At 33.2% G+C, this 19,468-nt stretch overlaps 1 protein-coding gene across 4 annotated transcripts in view; it reads right to left on the reverse strand.

The window, feature by feature from the left end:
- Positions 1 to 19,468, reverse strand: part of LOC145243393 (glutathione hydrolase 1 proenzyme-like) — a 177,577-nt gene that overhangs the window by 38,867 nt on the left and 119,242 nt on the right. For all 4 annotated transcript variants that reach the window (XM_080106235.1, XM_080106233.1, XM_080106232.1 and 1 more), the window contains 4 exons: positions 13,775 to 13,889; positions 9,637 to 9,745; positions 3,551 to 3,702; positions 2,106 to 2,229 (listed from right to left, as the gene is read on the reverse strand). In XM_080106235.1, the coding sequence (XP_079962361.1) occupies positions 2,106 to 2,229; positions 3,551 to 3,702; positions 9,637 to 9,745; positions 13,775 to 13,889 (500 nt within the window). The remainder of the gene's footprint in view (positions 1 to 2,105; positions 2,230 to 3,550; positions 3,703 to 9,636; positions 9,746 to 13,774; positions 13,890 to 19,468) is intronic.

Raw genomic sequence — 19,468 nt, forward strand, 5'->3', positions numbered from 1 at the left:
CTAGTCCTATTTTTTTTTTTTTTTTGCGAAACCAATACACTTACACACACCTCCACTTTCTTTTCCACCTTCGCGTCACGAATTCGAGCCTGCCTGCCTACTACCACTTTTTTTTTTTTTTTTTGCTCAACACTCATCTCCAAATACTCGGGCAACACTGGGCAACCAGGCTAGTGTCTATTATAAAGTACAATATCATCAACAAATATACTTATCTGAGGCACAATTTTACCTGAGAGGTCGTTTATGAATATCAGGAATAATAAAGGTTCAAGGATCGATGCCTGAGGCACACTTGCCTTAATATACCATTGTTTGGACGTACAGCCATGGAGGACAACCTGAGTTTTTTTTTGTTTTTTTTAAATTTTCAAATTTAACTTTTATTCAAAGTAATAAAACCAATAAACTATACAGAAAAGAAAGTATTAGTAATGCATTAGTAAATATTCTACTTTTAAAACAAATTCCTACTTCAATCTTGAATTTATACAAATTCAAGTAATTTGTATAAATGATCAAAATAAGGAAAGATATGGGAAAGTCTTAAAAACAGTCAATTTAATAATGAATCATTGAAAGAAAAATGAAATATAATTTGGTTTAATCAACCTTATAATGGTAAAGTAAAACAAATTATCAATGTATTTTATGAATTATTGAGGACAAACATTCATTTTAAATTTGGTAACAAGTTAAAGTGAATAATCAAGCATTTTTAATTGTTTATTTTTATATATTTTTTGTTTAATAAGGAGTCAAATAACAAGGAGGTTATGTTTTCAATACTGTTTGTGTAAAGCCTAGCATCTATGTTGCTTGACAAATCGTCACTTAACTTTGTTGAAATATCAGTTATGGTCTACCTTAGAACTAGTTTAATTTTGGGATATTTAGGTAAAAGGTCAAGGCCACAGAAAACACGGAAATCATACTTTTAGTTCTGTTTAAACTCGCTACTTAGTTCATATTATAGACTATGCAGTCTCACATTTTATATGACCCAAAAGAATTATCCATTACTGTATTAAAATAGTACCTGGGAGTTATCTGCCCCTGACACAGGAATAATATATGAGATATACTATATAAGAACAGATGGCAGCCACTATTTTTTATTTTTTTTATTTTATTTTATTTTATTTTTTTTTTAATGAAACTCAGCAATAAACTACAGAAAAACATCTTCCATACTTTACAATAGTGACCTTGAAAGTTTGGTCATGGTAGGAATTATAATAAAATTTTAATTTCTGGTCTTTCAAAATTTGATATATGGATCTGATACTATTTGATAGGAGTATCAATCATGCAAATTTTCAGTCTAGTCAGGTAGTTTTTGACTCATTCTCATGTTGTCGGGTGAAGGTATACAGTCTCATGACTGACATATGTTCTTGTGGTAAATGTTTACATTTGGCTATAAATTCGTTTTTTGCTTTACAATTTAATTTCGTTTCTTAAGTAAGGGTATTTTTTTTAAAATTTTAACTGTAACTCAAGCTTTGTTATACAATGTAATCTTTTATGTTTTTATGGACAGCCATGTTTACTTCCAACTGAACAAGTACTAATGTGCATGCATGTTACAAATACCCCCTCCCCATGTTAAGAATGGTGACGGCAACTAAAATTCATCAAGTAATACATTGGGGAAAAAAATGTCTGAATATTCAGAAAACTACTTGTCTGCCCCAAATTTGAATATGATATTCGCTCCCAGCAGACCTGAAAACCTATTGAAGTAAATAATTTGATATTTTAATTATTAATAAATTAATATTATTTATAATTTAATTGATATATTCTGCCTTAAACATAATTTACACTTTTTACTATTAGTAAGATTATTTTAATATTATTTCAAGTTACACTTTATATATTAGTTTGATTTTCTATTGATATTTGAGACTTAATCAGATTGGTAAAGCATCTGGTTGAGATTGTATCCCAGTTAAAATGTTGAAGGTCAGAATAAAGAGAAGCAATATTAGCCTTCATCAGCATCAATGATTTCTGTCTCCTGAATAATTTTATATTTAAAAAATCCCCCTCCCCCATTCCATGGTTGATTTTTTTTTTCTATAAAGTGAAACAATACATACTCTGACAGCCTCTTCTGGTTTGGCCACAAACATTTTTTGTGATGCAGACGATGGTGCGGTCTCTCTGAAGTCGAGGGCCGTCGTTTGTAATGTCCGGTGGTTGTGGATCATCATGAAACCTCCTCTGGAATTTCAAAGAGGTCAATAATAGCAAGTATTAAACAATCCTGCAAATCACATTTTAAGAGAAAGTTAAATTATTCAGAAAAATTATATATATTTGATTACTTCATTTAATCACATAAATTAATATACAAAGATATAATTTTATGCTGAAATTTTGCAGTATTTACTTCAACAGTGCTCAATACATAGGTAGAGCTAGGTAGGCTATTCTCAATCTCTACAAATCTACTAACAGACCATGTATGGAGTATTGTCATCACATTTAGGCAGGTGAATCTCTTTCTCGTTTGAAGGTTCTTGATAAGGTGCAGAAACGTATCGGCAATTTATTTGACACCGCCCCTTTGTTCTTATCTGTAACACATCTCTCACAGACATGATGTCACTAGTCTCAGTCTTTTTGTTTTTTCATGAATACTATTATGGCATATGTTCTTTAGAACTGTCTGATCCAACCTCTGCTTCCTTTGTCCAAGCTTGTTTGACTTGTTGGCCTCGTAGTCTCCATCAATTCGCTGTTTTGTTATCTCAGCTTCCTATTCCAGTAGCTTCTTTTCAACAACTGCAGGCTTGTGGAAGTCTTCCTGACTGTTTTCCCCTAATTTTAACCTTGGTCTGTTCAAGACTAAGGTCAATAGGCGTCTCCTGTCTTTGCAATCATCTTTTGTTCTTGTTAGCTGTTTGCATTAAGTGGCTTCACACCTTGTCTGGAGCGATTTCCATAAAAAAAAAAAAATTAGTGCAAGAATGCATATTTTTTTTTATTATTTCAAGTTACACTATACATTAGTTTGATTTTCCATTGATACTCAAGACTGACAGTTAATCAGATTAATTCTAGCAAAGCATCTGGTTGAGATGGTGTCGCAGTTGAAATGTTGAAGACCAGAATAAAAAGAAGCAATAATAGCAAAGGAAGGTGACAAATGGATATATGGTAACTATCAAGGTATCAACATTGAAAGTGGTTTGTAAGATGTTCACAAGATCTTCACATAACAAAATGATGGAGAATATTTGTTCTGTGACTATTCCAGAAACCCAGGTAGGTGATACGGTATTAGAGCAATGTATCGGATTTTGTTGACTTGACCAAATCATTCAACACATTCAACAGGAATGCATTCCTGAAACGCAGAGCAGATCGTCATCCTAAAGTATATGATCTTACCAACTGCTTTAAGAAGGCTGCCATCCTGATAGCTGCCATAAGTCGATTGCACTTCTTTTCCTCTGAATCCAGTCTATCCAGTTCTGGAGAACCTGTCTGTACATCAGTTTCTATGAGAAGAAAAAAAATAAGTCAAAAGACAACTCACCCTCCAATTCCTGAATGATGTGGATTGACCACACCAATGCAAAACATGGCTGCAATTGCACCATCAACAGCATTGCCTCCTTTCTTCAACGTATCTACACAGACTTTCGAACAACCTGGAGTAGCAGTTGAACAACCACCATGTGGAAGAACCTGGTTCCAAAAATATAACAGTCAAATAAATGGTTGTATTTATAGATGTATGTATGTATGTATGTGTGAGTGTTTTAGTGCATGTCCTGCAGAAATTTAAATGTCATGCAAACATCTAGCTGTCACAAATAAAATAAAGGCTTATCTTCTGCTAAGTGATTTAGCCACATACTGACCATCAGATTGTAGGGTGCATTGCTTCCATCTGTCTTCTGAGGAACTTTTTCAGCCCTTTTGGGAATCATGATCAGTCAGCAAAGAGAACCTGAGGAAGATTGAAAAAAAAGATATCTTCTCTTCTGTTGGCTTTCCACCTAAGCAGGAGGTGATGTAGCAGTTATAAATAAAATAATGACTTATTTTCTCTTGCAAATCAAAGTCCTTGATAACCGATTTGGGCGCATACTGACCAATCAGCTTACAGGGTATATTGATTCCATCTGTCCCCTAAGGAACTTCTTTAGTCCTTTTGGGAATGATGGTCGGCCAACAGAGAGAATCTAAGACGCAATGATGAAAGATATCTCTTCTTTCTCTCCCCTGTTTCTTGGTTGCACCAGCATTAACGATCTTCACCTGAAGGTAACTGTTGACTGACCTTTGACAGCTCAAAAAACTTTCCACTCATTATTTGGTACTTTGCACACCAGATTTCCATGATGTCAGCTTGGGCTCAACCGGCAGCTGACGTAAACTGCTAGAATATGCTAAGCTCTAATCAAATTACAAAACGCTAAGAAACAAAAAATAACATTTAACAGATACTAATTACAATAAAAAACAAAAAATAAATGGAAAAACAATAAAATAAAATAAAACAAATACAACAACCTACCATTTCATGAATAAATATTTTGTTTATTTTGTTTTGAATAAATAGAAACATTCTTTTTTTCAAAAGAATTTTAAGGAAAAAAATTAGAATTTTTTTTTGTAAGTTTTTAATGTTTATTGTTAGAACGTTTGAATTTCTTTTTGTTTGTTTTTTTTTTTTAAGAAAAGTAAAAAATTTTAGGAAAATTGTTGACATTTTTTCTTTTAGGGTTAGGGTTGCACTGATTAAATTTGTGTGTGATTAAAACTAAATTTATTTATTTCTTCCAATTTATTAAAAGTCGTCTGCTTCAATTTTTATTGGTTAAGAATGTTTGTTATCACTTTTTCATTGGCTGATCAACTTGATCAGCACTCGGCATATTCCGGCAGTTTATGTTGGCTGTCAGTCGAGCTTGAGCCAAAATTTACAGAAATCTGATGTGCAAAGTACAAAAGTACCTATTATTTTCCTCACTCGAAAACTGTCAAATTTTCTTCCACTGAAACAAACTTTTCCTTTCGTTGTTGTGTTTGTAGAGATTTGGTATTGCCTTCTCTGATGCGTTTATTGCTAATATATAGAAGTGTATCTCACATTTCTATAAGCAAACATCTTGCTGTACAACTGCTTCTATAGGGCCCAGATTTATAGAGGGTTTCTCAATAGCAGTAGCCCCTTATTTCTAAGTGCCTTGATGGGGTGAATAATAATAATAAAAAACACGTTTAGATTTATTATATAATCAACCTGCTGTATACAGCTCATATGATAAAGGATCAGACTGAACATTTTAAGGTCCGGATTTCGAACTCAGTTCTCATGATCTGCTTGGTTCTCATTGACCTTTTGACTGTGATTATAGCCTCGTTTTTGTGTTGGCAGTGTAAGACGAGAAAAATTAACACATAAAAAATGCAAACCAGAATTGACAAATAAAACAAAATAAATAAAATAGTAAATGAAATAAAATAAACTTAGTTATTTTCAATTTTTGACACAAATAGTTCTTATTGCTTCAATTTTGAATAAATTCACAAGGATTTAAAGTGTTGTGTGATTATTTAAAAAAAAAATTTCGTTTCATTTTTTTCAATTTTGAATAATTTTACATGTAATTATTACAAAAAAAAAAAATAAAATAAAAAAAAACAAATATAAATCTATGTGTAATTATTTAAAAAAATATTATTTCGTTTTATTTCCACTTGTGCTTGATTTATTTAATTTTGATTAGTTTCATAATTTTGAATGAAAAATAAAATATATATAAAATAAAGTTATTTTTAATATCGTAAATTTCCGGCACTTACTCCATATATCCATTCACTAAAAAAAAAAAAAGAAGTGATTTTTATATTGTAAACTGCTTTAGCAATTTCCGAGACTGACTCCACATACTTCCTACTCATTCAATTTTTTTTTTTTATCTCTCAGTGGAAATATGCCTTGTTCAGGATGAATAATGATGATAAAAAAGTTTAGCATTATAATATAATCAACATGTTGTACACGGCTCATATGGTAGAAGATCACACTGAACATTTGAAGGTCTCGTTTTCAATCTCAGTTCGAATTATCTGCTTTTTATTTTATTTTTTTTTATATTTCTCTTTTTTGAAAAACTCAACTTAATATTAATACATTATTTAATCCTGGGCAACTTCATATAGATACAGCTTAGTACCATATATTATTTATGGCACTTGGATTTTAAAGAGGTAGCTTTTCAAGATATTAATTTAACTAAAGTATTTAAAAAAAAATGATTAAAAAGAATATTGAAAAGTAAAATATATCAAAAGCTTTGTCATGAAGTATTACGTTATTTCTGGGGTTTTTTCTCACTGTTTCGTCTTATACAAAGAAGAATTTTGTGTGCGACTAAAACTAAAACTAGCAAAGGTATTTCAATAATCATACATACATTTTGGCTTCAATATCACTATAAACAAGTTTGGGTAAACAGTTTCCAGTAATATTAATTCATTTGGGGTCACCAACAACCAAATTAGTGAAGGAGTAATCAGAAAAAAAAAATGTGTCATTTGATTCAAGAAAAAAAATCATTTGTTTCCTCATTACTGGAAAAGTTAGTTACACTGCAATATTTACTTTCTTCTTTCTCTCTATTATATTGAAATAGTTGCCAAAGTTTGCGTATGAGAGAGATAAAGTGAAAAGCAGATAGCAGAGAGATGTCTTAAAAGGTAACAAGATGGAAGATGAATTAAGCAGAATGAAGAAATGTTTGGATGAATTAAGCAGAATGAAGAAATGTTTGGATGAATTAAGCAGAATGAAGAAATGTTTGGATGAATTAAGCAGAATGAAGAAATGTTTGGATGAATTAAGCAGAATGAAGAAATGTTTGGATGAATTAAGCAGAATGAAGAAATGTTTGGATGAATTAAGCAGAATGAAGAAATGTTTGGATGAATTAAGCAGAATGAAGAAATGTTTGGATGAATTAAGCAGAATGAAGAAATGTTTGGATGAATTAAGCAGAATGAAGAAATGTTTGGATGAATTAAGCAGAATGAAGAAATGTTTGGATGAATTAAGCAGAATGAAGAAATGTTTGGATGAATTAAGCAGAATGAAGAAATGTTTGGATGAATTAAGCAGAATGAAGAAATGTTTGGATGAATTAAGCAGAATGAAGAAATGTTTGGATGAATTAAGCAGAATGAAGAAATGTTTGGATGAATTAAGCAGAATGAAGAAATGTTTGGATGAATTAAGCAGAATGAAGAAATGTTTGGATGAATTAAGCAGAATGAAGAAATGTTTGGATGAATTAAGCAGAATGAAGAAATGTTTGGATGAATTAAGCAGAATGAAGAAATGTTTGGATGAATTAAGCAAAATGAAGAAATGTTTGGATGAATTAAGCAGAATGAAGAAATGTTTGGATGAATTAAGCAGAATGAAGAAATGTATGGTGAGCTACGATGTTCACTCTTTCGCTGCCGGAAATTCAAGTGCCCCGAGACGTTTTCTGCGCAGGCGGCTAGAGGCGCCCTTTTTCTTTTTACTGAATTCAATGTTTTTTACTGGTTCAATGTTTTGATTTTTTGACCAATCAGAGAGTTTTCCGGGCTGTCGGAAATTATGTGTCTGGGAGCCGGTGAAAATCTTTAAAAACCTCTGTATTTTCCAAAAAAAGCGCAGTTAACAAAATTCAGAGATAGTGTTGGAAGATATATATATCACTACTGTCTGCAGCTCAAAACTAACGCGACAACACTGTGAACGTAGCAGGCGAGTCGGCTGATAAAACAATGTGGGCGAACACACAGACACAGTAACTAACTTTTGTATTCCCCCTTTTATTATCGCATGCTCATTTTTAATTAATTTTATGTAAATAATTATCAACTCAAACTTCCTTAATCTCAACTAATTTCCCCCTTTTGTTCACTCATAAATGAACTATTATTTTCATTGAAATATTTCCTAAGAAGTAATAAATCTTTTTTTATAAATTGAGAGTTAACTGTATTTGTTTTGATATATTTTCTACAAAAGAACATCGTAAATTCGACTCTCTGTCTTGCTCTCTTTACTTCTTAGGAAATATTTCAATGAAAATAATAGTTCATTTATGAGTGAACAAAAGGGGGAAATTAGTTGAGATTAAGGAAGTTTGAGTTGATAATTATTTACATAAAATTAATTAAAAATGAGCATGCGATAATAAAAGGGGGAATACAAAAGTTAGTTACTGTGTCTGTGTGTTCGCCCACATTGTTTTATCAGCCGACTCGCCTGCTACGTTCACAGTGTTGTCGCGTTAGTTTTGAGCTGCAGACAGTAGTGATATATATATCTTCCAACACTATCTCTGAATTTTGTTAACTGCGCTTTTTTTGGAAAATACAGAGGTTTTTAAAGATTTTCACCGGCTCCCAGACACATAATTTCCGACAGCCCGGAAAACTCTCTGATTGGTCAAAAAAATCAAAACATTGAACCTCCAGAGCAATTCAGTAAAAAGAAAAAGGGCGCCTCTAGCCACCTGCGCAGAAAACGTCTCGGGGCACTTGAATTTCCGGCAGCGAAAGAGTGAACATCGTAGCTCACCATAAATGTTTGGATGAATTAAGCAGAAGGAATGAAACTAAAGTAAACCTTTAGAACTTTCATCAAAAACTGCAAAAGGATTATAGAAAACATGAGAGTCATATGCTCAGTCCAAAGTAAAAGAACAGAGGCTTGGTTCCAATGAATTTTGGCAAATAAAGTCTTAAACAGTTGCCAGTCCTCTATCCTGACTATTATCAATCAGCCTGAGGTGATTTTGGCAGCATCTAACAAAGCCAAACTCTTTGCCAAGAACTTTGTATCAAACTCAACCCTATGCACTCAGTGTCACCTACCTCCTGAGTTTCCTACCAAAACCGAAAATAATCGCCTATTTTATTCAGAATCATATTGGTGCAAAAATGACTAAATTATAAAGTTTTATGGCAGGGAAGTATGAAGTCGTCATGTATCATTAGAAAGGCATCTCTAATGTAGAACAGTAAACAAAGATGCATAGTTTTTGCAAAAATTTAGAATTTTTGTTTTTTAGATGTTGCTGTGTAATATCATCATTACTGATCACAACTTTATTTTTTAATGAAAATCGCTCCAGATAAGGTATGAAGTCACTTGATGTAAGGAGATAAAAATATATTACTTCAAAGTCAAAAACTTGCCAACAATAAATGTCCGATAGATTCTGACCTAAAAAACAACTTTCCTCTTTGTCAGAAACATTGCTCATGGAATCTGAGGACTAAAGAACAAAATAAGGAAAGTGAAAGTTATGAGACCATCGAAAGTAAACCCAAGATTCACTTTCTACTTCCCTTATGAGTCACGAAACTCTATATGCACTGGCGTCCATAGGTCAAGTGATGCTCGAGGCCAACTCCCCAATTGTATACCCCAAAAAACTCAAGAAGTCCTAATACTGAAAAATGCTATGAGTTTGAATATGATTTGATGCCCCACCCCCAATTTGAATGCTCAGAGCCATTTCCCTTTGCTCCTGTCAACCTTTGGATCCCACTTGTTATATGATGTTGACGGTTAAAAAAAAAGACGGATGATAAATTCCTGTTACTTACCTCGGGTGGACCTTGATGGATACTTAAAATGAGAGCAAAAGTAACAACAAAAGCAAAAAAGACTGTTGCGCCGACAATGATCTTCAAACCTTCCGCCTGTTCTGCTAGCCTACAAGAGAAAAACAGGAACCATTAAAACATTGGCAGAAACATTACAAAGTAAGAAACTCTGAATTGTGCCATCGTATTCATTTGGTTAAATAACAAAAAGACAAGAATGAAGCAAATGTTTCCAAAGACACGAATGATAAGCTTTCAAAAGGAACAAATTCTCATGCATTGAAATAAGTAAAGAAATATTTAAAACAATTTTCATCTGATTAAAACAACCTCCCCATGACAAAATTAGTTATAATTGGCGTTCTCACATGCTTACCATCAAATGTTTATATTAATATAACACTTCTAAACCCATGTAAATGATACCACACAATCCCCTTCAAGGTCAATCCAATGCAATCAATGTAAGACAATGAAGACGGATGAGAAATCTGATGTGGAGAAACTATATCTGGATGGTGAAGCTATCGAGGTTCTTCAGAAGTTTTCTTACCTTGGTGATACAATTGGAGCACAGGAAGGAGCAGGTGCTAGTGTGATTCTAAGACTTAGAAGTGGATTGAGTAATTACAGTCCTGAATTTTTGAGATGAGGACTGATTGTTATTCAAAAAAAAAAAAAAATAAAAACCAACTCCAAGAATATGAATCCATCTACGGAGCCAGTAACTTCTCCTTTCTTCTCCAAGATAGCAGCCAATATGCCTGACAAAGGTCGGAGGCTACACTGATTGAAACGTTGCATAAATAACACAAGATGTGCTGTATGGAGAAGAATGATATGAGAATGATACAATGGATGTTTGATTTGAGTTTTAAAAACAGGCTTAGATCTGATAACCACAAAGGAAGATGTATGTAGTATAGGAATTGTCATGTTGAAAGGCTGGATGAGAGTTTTTAGGTTAGTATTAATAGATGTAGTAGTTGATATAACAGAGTTAGGCCAAGTAAACATGGAAGGCAGGATGGATTTCAGAGAAATAAAGACTTGGTCATAGAGATTAGTTTGGGAATCAATTTCTAAAAGACAAATGCATTACTTCACTGCTTAACCATCAGCATAAACAGAACATTCATATTGGAATTACCCCAATGTTTTAGGTTTAAAAAGAATGTGTCTGATTTAACATCCAACTTAACTGATTGGTTAGCCATCAGCATAAACAGAACATTCATATTGGAACTACCCCAATGTTTTAGGTTTAAAAAGAATGTGTCTGATTTAACATCCAACTTAACTGATTGGTTAACCATCAGCATAAACAGAACATTCATATTGGAACTACCCCAATGTTTTAGGTTTAAAAAGAATGTGTCTGATTTAACATCCAACTTAACTGATTGGTTAACCATCAGCATAAACAGAACATTCATATTGGAACTACCCCAATGTTTTAGGTTTAAAAAGAATGTGTCTGATTTAACATCCAACTTAACTGATTGGTTAACCATCAGCATAAACAGAACATTCATATTGGAACTACCCCAATGTTTTAGGTTTAAAAAGAATGTGTCTGATTTAACATCCAACTTAACTGATTGGTTAACCATCAGCATAAACAGAACATTCATATTGGAACTACCCCAATGTTTTAGGTTTAAAAAGAATGTGTCTGATTTAACATCCAACTTAACTGATTGGTTAACCATCAGCATAAACAGAACATTCATATTGGAACTACCCCAATGTTTTAGGTTTAAAAAGAATGTGTCTGATTTAACATCCAACTTAACTGATTTGTTAACCATCAGCATAAACAGAACATTCATATTGGAACTACCCCAATGTTTTAGGTTTAAAAAGAATGTGTCTGATTTAACATCCAACTTAACTGATTGGTTAACCATCAGCATAAACAGAACATTCATATTGGAACTACCCCAATGTTTTAGGTTTAAAAAGAATGTGTCTGATTTAACATCCAACTTAACTGATTGGTTAACCATCAGCATAAACAGAACATTCATATTGGAACTACCCCAATGTTTTAGGTTTAAAAAGAATGTGTCTGATTTAACATCCAACTTAACTGATTGGTTAACCATCAGCATAGACAGCTATGTACTCTCCAAGAAATTCCAACAGAAACCAAACAGCCAGCGATTAAATGTGCTGCAGCCATTACACATAGAATCACTACTTCAACTGTTTCAAACATAATAGATGTTTTGAAACTAAAGTCGTTTTTACAACAGCCAGCAAAATCTGCAAAACGATTATAAAAAATGCAAGAGAGTTATATGCTCTGTTCACCAAGTCCAAAGTAGAAGAACAGAGGCTTGATTCAGATGAGTTTTGGTGAATAACAAAGTCTTGAATAAATGTGAGTCCTTTATCCCGACTATCATCAATTGTCCAGAGTTGATTTTAGCAGCATCTGACCAAGAAACTCTTTGCCAACAACTTTGCATCAAACTCAACCCTATACAATGAGAATTACCTACCTCCAAAATTTTCTTCCAAGATTGAAAATAATCTGAGCAACATCCACATATCTGTGATGTTGCCACACTCATCATGAACCTTGATGCCAGCAATATTCAAGTCATAATTTGAATCAAGACTATCATCCATTCTTTCAAATCTCTTCAATCGATGCATAAAAGAGAAATGCCCCCCCTTGGAAAATGTCATTAATCTATCCAGCATTTAAAAATACTGGAGATTGGTCTTCTGTATCTCAGTACAGACCAATTAGTCTTCTGTGTGTCATGAGTAAATTGCTTGAATCCATGTTAAATAGACCAATTGTCAACCACCTCAGAAAAAAAACAACCTACTCCGTGACAAGCAATATGGTTTCTGTCCTATGAGATCTACAGCTGATGTACTGACTGCAATATCACATAGAATCAGTCAATCTATTGATAAGGGTTTCCTCTCAAGAGCAATAGCTCTTGACATATCAAAGGCATTTGATAGAGTTTGGTATAAAGGTCTACTTTAAAAGATTTCCAGCTATGGAATATCTGAAAATATCTCCTCAGCCTTCAAATCTAGAGCTATTACATACTTGCAGATAAATTGAAAACATATTTAAATTAAGTTTCTTTCATCTGTATTCAGCCTTGAGTAATATATCATTCAATAAGCTCCAGGTTATTAAAACAACAACTTTTAGGTCAAATTTGACTTTATTCACATCAACATTATCTTTGTTTTGGATTTCTAATGGCTATGTTCATTGGGAAAGAAAAAAAAAAACATTTTTCACCATTCACCAATAACATCCAGTGTGAATGCACCTGAAGATGGTCAGAGATTACATTGGCCGAAATGTTGTGTAAAAAAAAAAAAACGACCAAGATGAGAATAATAGTCCAAACAGTCCAAACAATACAAAAAATAATTAAAAGGAGCTCTTCAAAATTTAAAGAGACTAAAAACGTTCATAATGACATTGTGTTTTTTCTTTTGACAAATAGTTATACATTAAATTTTATTTTTTAAATTAATATTTATTTCAATAATACAAGAATATTTTAAACTTGGGTTGTATTTAAACCAATATTGTTTTGGACTTGTTTTTTGTTTTTTTTATTTATTTAATGGCATATCAACCCTTTTTGAGTTTTTTAATGCTGAATCTCGTCATTTTAGTAAAAGTTTTTATGCTTCAGTTTCTTCATATATTCAAATATTTATTCATGGTGTTTGGTTTGCTTGTTTTGTTTTATAGCATATCAACTCTTTTTGGGTTACAATCATTTTGGCAAAATTTTTATGCTTCAAATTGTTTATATTTTCAAATATTTATTCATGGTGTTTAGTTTGGTTGTTTTGTAAAGAAAAAAATGTTTTTTTTTGTTTTGGCTTTGCAGAACATGACTAAGTTTTGCACTGAAAAAGAAAAAAAAAACAATGTTTGGTGCATTGTAAGCCAGGAAGCCTGTATCTTCAGACAGCCTGATCTAGTAGCACTAGATTGGACTTTGAAGGTCAATTCTTTTTTTTTTGTTGTTCTGTAATAATTATTTTAATTTGCTTTGAATAAAATAAGGTAAACGTACAGATGTCAAAAATTGAAAAAAACTATAAAAAATTTTTCTCAAAGAATTGTGTAATTGTCACTTACTTCTTACTAAAAACCTGTCCTGCTCGTTGTAGTGGCAACTTTTCTCCCTTCGATGGAACTTTCTCTTTCGGAGGGATTGTTTCCAGCTGCTCATTCTTCACCAATTCCGCCGTATCTTGAAAGAAAAAAAAAAAAAATAGATAACACAACATAAGATTTTAGAAAATAAAAAGGATAAAAAAAAAATATAACTTTTTGATATATTATTTTATTATTGGAATCCCTTCATATGTTTTTTTTTTGTTTTTTTTACACGGTCACCACTTATCAAGGCCTGGAAACCACTCAGGGATAAGGGTTATTGCATGTACAGTACGTTAGTGTGGAGATTTAATGAAGCGTTTACTTAAGAGGGCGGTTCATTAGGAATTTGTTAACGTTGGACTTGAAGACATCCAAGTTGTAGTCAGGTGGGAAGGAGGCAGATGGAACAGAGTTCCACAGATGAGTAATTTGTATATTTATTTCTTTATTTGCGGACTGTTATCCTCATCTTTATAGTAGTTGTTTCACAAAGTTTCGGCCAACCGTTCCTCTGGCCTTCAAGATAGTCAACCGCGATGAGGTAGGAATGTGGAGCCACTTAACTGTATCCTCACTAATTACTGCCTTCCATAGTTGTTGTCATCTCACCATGTTTTGGCCAACTAATCCTCTGACCAGCTTTGGGTAGGGTTGAAACAGCTATCTTCAAACAATGCTCACCTGGAACTATAGATTCAACACCTCTATCTACTGTGCCACAGGCCTCGAGTAATATATCACTCAATAAGCTTCAGACATTACTATTAAAACAACAACTTTTGGGCCGAGTTTGACTTTATTCATCAACATAGTCTCCTAGAACAGAAGGTCAAAGGAATAGTTGGCCGAAATGTGAAACAAGAATTATGAAGATGAGAATAACAGTCCGCAAATAAATAAATAAACTTTCTGATATATTAACATTTTTTAAACTGGTGCAGATTTTGAACTGGACGTATATAAGTGCGTGTTCAGCTTTGCTTGGAATATGTTGTTAACCGCAGGATTATGTGGAGCATTGCTGATGATCAAATCTTAACAACGGTACGAAACAGAAAAATAGTAAAATAAATGGAAATCGTAGAAATAAAAAAAGAAAGAAAAAAAAATCACCTATCGTAATTTGGTTTTAGCATTTCATTTAATAATGTTTTATGGCAAACATTTTTTTTATGCGGTTGACGCCATGTTCTTGGCAAAGCTAAGTGGACGCTTAGATATGTCCAGTTCCAAATCTGCACAAGTATCACACATTTTTTTTTTTATCAGATTTAAATAGATTTTTTTTTCCAAACACTATTAATCAATCAAGCAATAGGTCCTGCTAGGTTTCAACCTCTGTCCCACCGACGAAATATTGCATCCTGTTCTACAAATATTTTAATGGTGGATGCTTTCATGAACTACAAGTCATTGTACCCCCTCGATGTAAATACCCCCCCCGCCGACAAGCAGCAAAATCCCACCCCCACACAGTAGAGATCCTTAGATGTAAGAAGGCTTTCTACTCTAATAGTTTCTTTTTCAGAACGGCTAGACTTTGGAATTCCCTTCCGGGTTCCTGCTTCCCTGACTGTACTGACATGCAGAGGTTCAAGTGTAATGTGAATAGACATCTTGCTGCTCAACTCCCTACATAGTATCCCTGCAATTTATGTCCCAGATAGTATCCCCTATATCAAAGTGGCACTGTGCCTTATTTGGATGAAAATGAACAATAAAACAAAAGTTATAATTAAATTATCTTTAAAACGCTAAACTTATTTCTGATAAATAGTATGGATTAAAAAAAATCCTATTATACTATAGATATCCTAACAGTTATCTCTGAACGCTTATACCATACATGGGATGAGGCAGACGAAGCTAAAGAGGCAACGCTTTATATATCTAAGACCTTTTAAAAAATCTTTGAATCATTAATCAATCTAGCGATAGTTTGCCGTAAAAATGATAAACCTCTGATCAACAGTATGAATTGAAGCAATCCTGTTAATGTGGAAATGTTAGATATTGGCAGGAAGGAAAAACGTTCGATATGTTGCATACATGCAAATGGATTCATTGTGAAGAATTCTGGACTTTCAACCATTGTCTAATGGAACGCATAATTTGACTCAAAAAATGTGAGAGGATATCGGTCAGAGGTTGAAACAATGGACTAAGGAAGTATTAAACATTCCAATAGGAAAAGAATCTTTTTATAAATAAAACCGTCACAAAGAAAAAGTCGGTCAGTCAGTCAAAGCGAACAAGGCTGTACAATCATTTCTTCACCACCCGACATCTGACAATCACGCACCCCACTTCACACGCCTTTCAGAAACGGCAAAATGCAGAGTAATAATTTATAATCAAAAGCTAATTTGCCGGTTTAAAATAAAAGCAATATATTTTTTGTAGATCAACTGTGTTGTGATTTTTACTTTGCTGTCAGTGTATATATATTTGTACCAGCTACAAAAGTAGATGCTAACATTTATATAGGTTGGACAAACACATTTTGAACAACCAACCACAGCAAATACCTAACAGACATCCTAGCAATAATCTCTATATGCATATACCACAAACTGGGTTAAGCAGGTGAAGTTAGGGCAATAGTGCTTGATATATATCCAAGACTTGACAAATTCTTGCCTGAACGTCTTTAGAAAATTAACTCTCAAAATATTACTGGACGAATATTTAATATAATCAGATCTTGTTTTGCTAAAAGAAAGATCCAGGTCGTCCTCTATATAGACATCATTAATGTGAATGTGCTCCAGGGATCGATACTTGGGCTTTGATTATTCTTGCTATTCATGAACAACTTTCCCGGTGCAATTGTGTTAAGAATATTTGCTGCTGACATGATGCTCTATTCGCGACATGTGTGTAAATCAAACACACTGATAGCCAAGTCAGTGGCCGAATCCTTAGAAAATTACGAGGGGCGTTCCAAAAGTAATGCTCCTATTTTTTATTATGCCTGAATGGATCAAAGGGGATTGCAAATTGCATTGTTATGATGACGGAACTTATACATTCATGACCTGAAAGTTTCATCTCCATTACAGATATTGATGGTGTGAGACCCCTGTCACAGACGTCCATTAGAAGCAGAGATACATCATTGAATTCCTGACAAAAGTGCAATGAGAATGGTGGGGACTAGCACTCACACTGTCTACCAAGCTCTAGCCTCTGTCCCATCGCTACAAGATTACATTCCTGTGCTTGTTTTACAAGTACTTTCAGGAAATGTATTCTGATGAACTTACTGTACTTGTATCTCTCTCAACATGAATTGTTTGACTGGCAGCAAAATTCCACCCTTTCCTTGTAAAGGTTCTCAGATGCCACAAAACAGTCTATCATAATAACTCTTATCTTTGGACCACTTGCCTTTGAAATTCTTTCTCCGCTCTCCGTTTCCACTGTTGTATTAACATGCAAAAATTTAAATGTAATGTAAAAAAAATATATTTTGCTACACAACTCCTCACTTAGAATTTCTCTGATAAATTCAGCTTTTGATCGCATTAGGCCATTATATCTCAGTGGTAATATGCCTTGTTTGGGGTGAATAAAAGTTAAAAAAAAAAAAGAAGAAATTATGGAATATAAATAAGAATTCATATAATTCATTGATTAAAAAATAACTATTTTAAAATATCTATTTACTCCCATAATCTATTAAAGTTGCCAAATGTATAAACTAATGCACAATATACCAAGGCTGACCCAAACAAGTCACAGGCCATCTTGTATGCTTCAGTTTTCTTCTAAAAATTAGAATTCCTTTTCTTTTACATTTTTGAAATGACCAACTAACTAAAATACAATCTCAATATTTTTGTACTCAATTTCTCTTCATGCACAAAACAAGCCCTCTGAACTCTATCTTTCATTATCAATAAAAATTAATAAAACTGCTATTTCTAACTTCCAGCATAAACACACTTCCACAGAGTGATTGAACAATCTTTTCTATTTTTTCTCCTGAAGATGAGGCATACCTAAAAAATTTGAGAACTTAATACTACATTACTGTCCTCTTGTGACACATTATGTTGACAAATAAATCTTTCATAATTGAAAATTATTAAAATCTTTCAATATTGTCATTATTCCATTTACCTACTTTGTCTTGTACCCAACGGCGTTGTTCTACAATACTGCATTGTCATAGCCTTCAAACATAACTCCTTTCAAAAAGTCATTATTTTGTATGGATAGAATTTTTCATCCTTTTGATAATGCCCTATCCGCAACATTGGTAACATCAGGTAAAGAGTCTTCTGATAACTTTATGAATCGATTCAGCTTTTCTAAACACTTGTGCATCCTAGTCACCCCCACTACAACATTGACAAAGCACAACTACTTCAATTCTTACAACTTAAAAATAACCAAAAATATTTTTCTAGAAGATTTCCACTGCAATAGCAAGCAATGTTTTCAGCTAAATGGTTAAAACTGCTTTGGATGTAAACACATACAATCTCAAAGGCAAAACAAACCCAACTGTAAAACAACATGACCTCCAGATACCGTTTGAATAACAAAACATGATGACACTATAATTGGGAAGCATACGAGCAAGAAAAAAAAATAGCTCCCATTATGACGTCATCTTTTATACATGGACATGTGGGAACAAGCAAATCAAAAACAATGCCGAACAAAACTGAAACTCATGCTGTGAAATCGAATAATCTCAACATTTCAACAAATCAATCATTTATGCATCTGCTTTAAACATTCCAATGCTTGAAAAAAAAAGAAAAAAGAAAAAAGTATAACCCTAAAATTAAATCAAAATTATTCTCCTACAACTACTCCAGAAAACCTCAAATATATACGGGGGAAAATAAATAAATAAAAAGCACATGAAAACTTGATAATTCACAACAAATTTCAAATTTTCTAAATATTGCCAATAACACAATATAATACTTATAGAAATGAGACAAACATTTTAACATTTAATAAACAAACTTTATTCGTCATTTTCGTTAGTAACGTTAGTAGATGTGTACAAGAGAGAAACAAGTGTTCAACATGTGTAAAGATAGATTTAATATATTGCCAGCTTGTCGAGGAGAGAACAGTTCAATCGACACGTGTTTATAGCTAGTAGTTGCCGGGGAAAATTACAGGAGAAAGAAAGGACAAAGTCTTCAGTATGTTTGCGTGGGTGAGTAGGAGTTATATCGACAAGAGTAGTCCTGTAGAATGATAAATAAATGTTCGCATGGGTACAGCGCGTGGATAGAAATAGTAGAGTCATAGCTAGCTTGTTGTACTCACGTTCTGCCGGGGGCCAAAGCCCCAGGCGAAGTCTGCTCCCAGGTAGGGTCAGGATTAAAGAGAATTGAGAGTTTCAGATTTCACCTTTTATATACTCTGTCACGTGATAAAGAGCTGGCTTGTGATTGGACAAGCCAGGAGGAAATGGATTTCAAATCTCGAAGACGTAAGAAGTAGCTTCTGCCTGTATGTAGCAAGTGTCGGCTGCTACAGACTTGTCAAATTTATCCACGGAGCCAACATACTCTCAGCAACACAATTTCAAACTAGTAAACTTGACAAGCCTTTCGGATTTAAATCTTGACCATCAGACAAAATAACAACAAAAATATCCAAACTACAAACATCCGTAAATCAACCCCACAAAAATTC

The sequence above is a fragment of the Euprymna scolopes genome, chromosome 22, assembly GCF_053919585.1.
Source record: "Euprymna scolopes isolate OS-2025 chromosome 22, ASM5391958v1, whole genome shotgun sequence".
Classification (NCBI taxonomy): Eukaryota; Metazoa; Mollusca; class Cephalopoda; order Sepiida; family Sepiolidae; genus Euprymna; species Euprymna scolopes.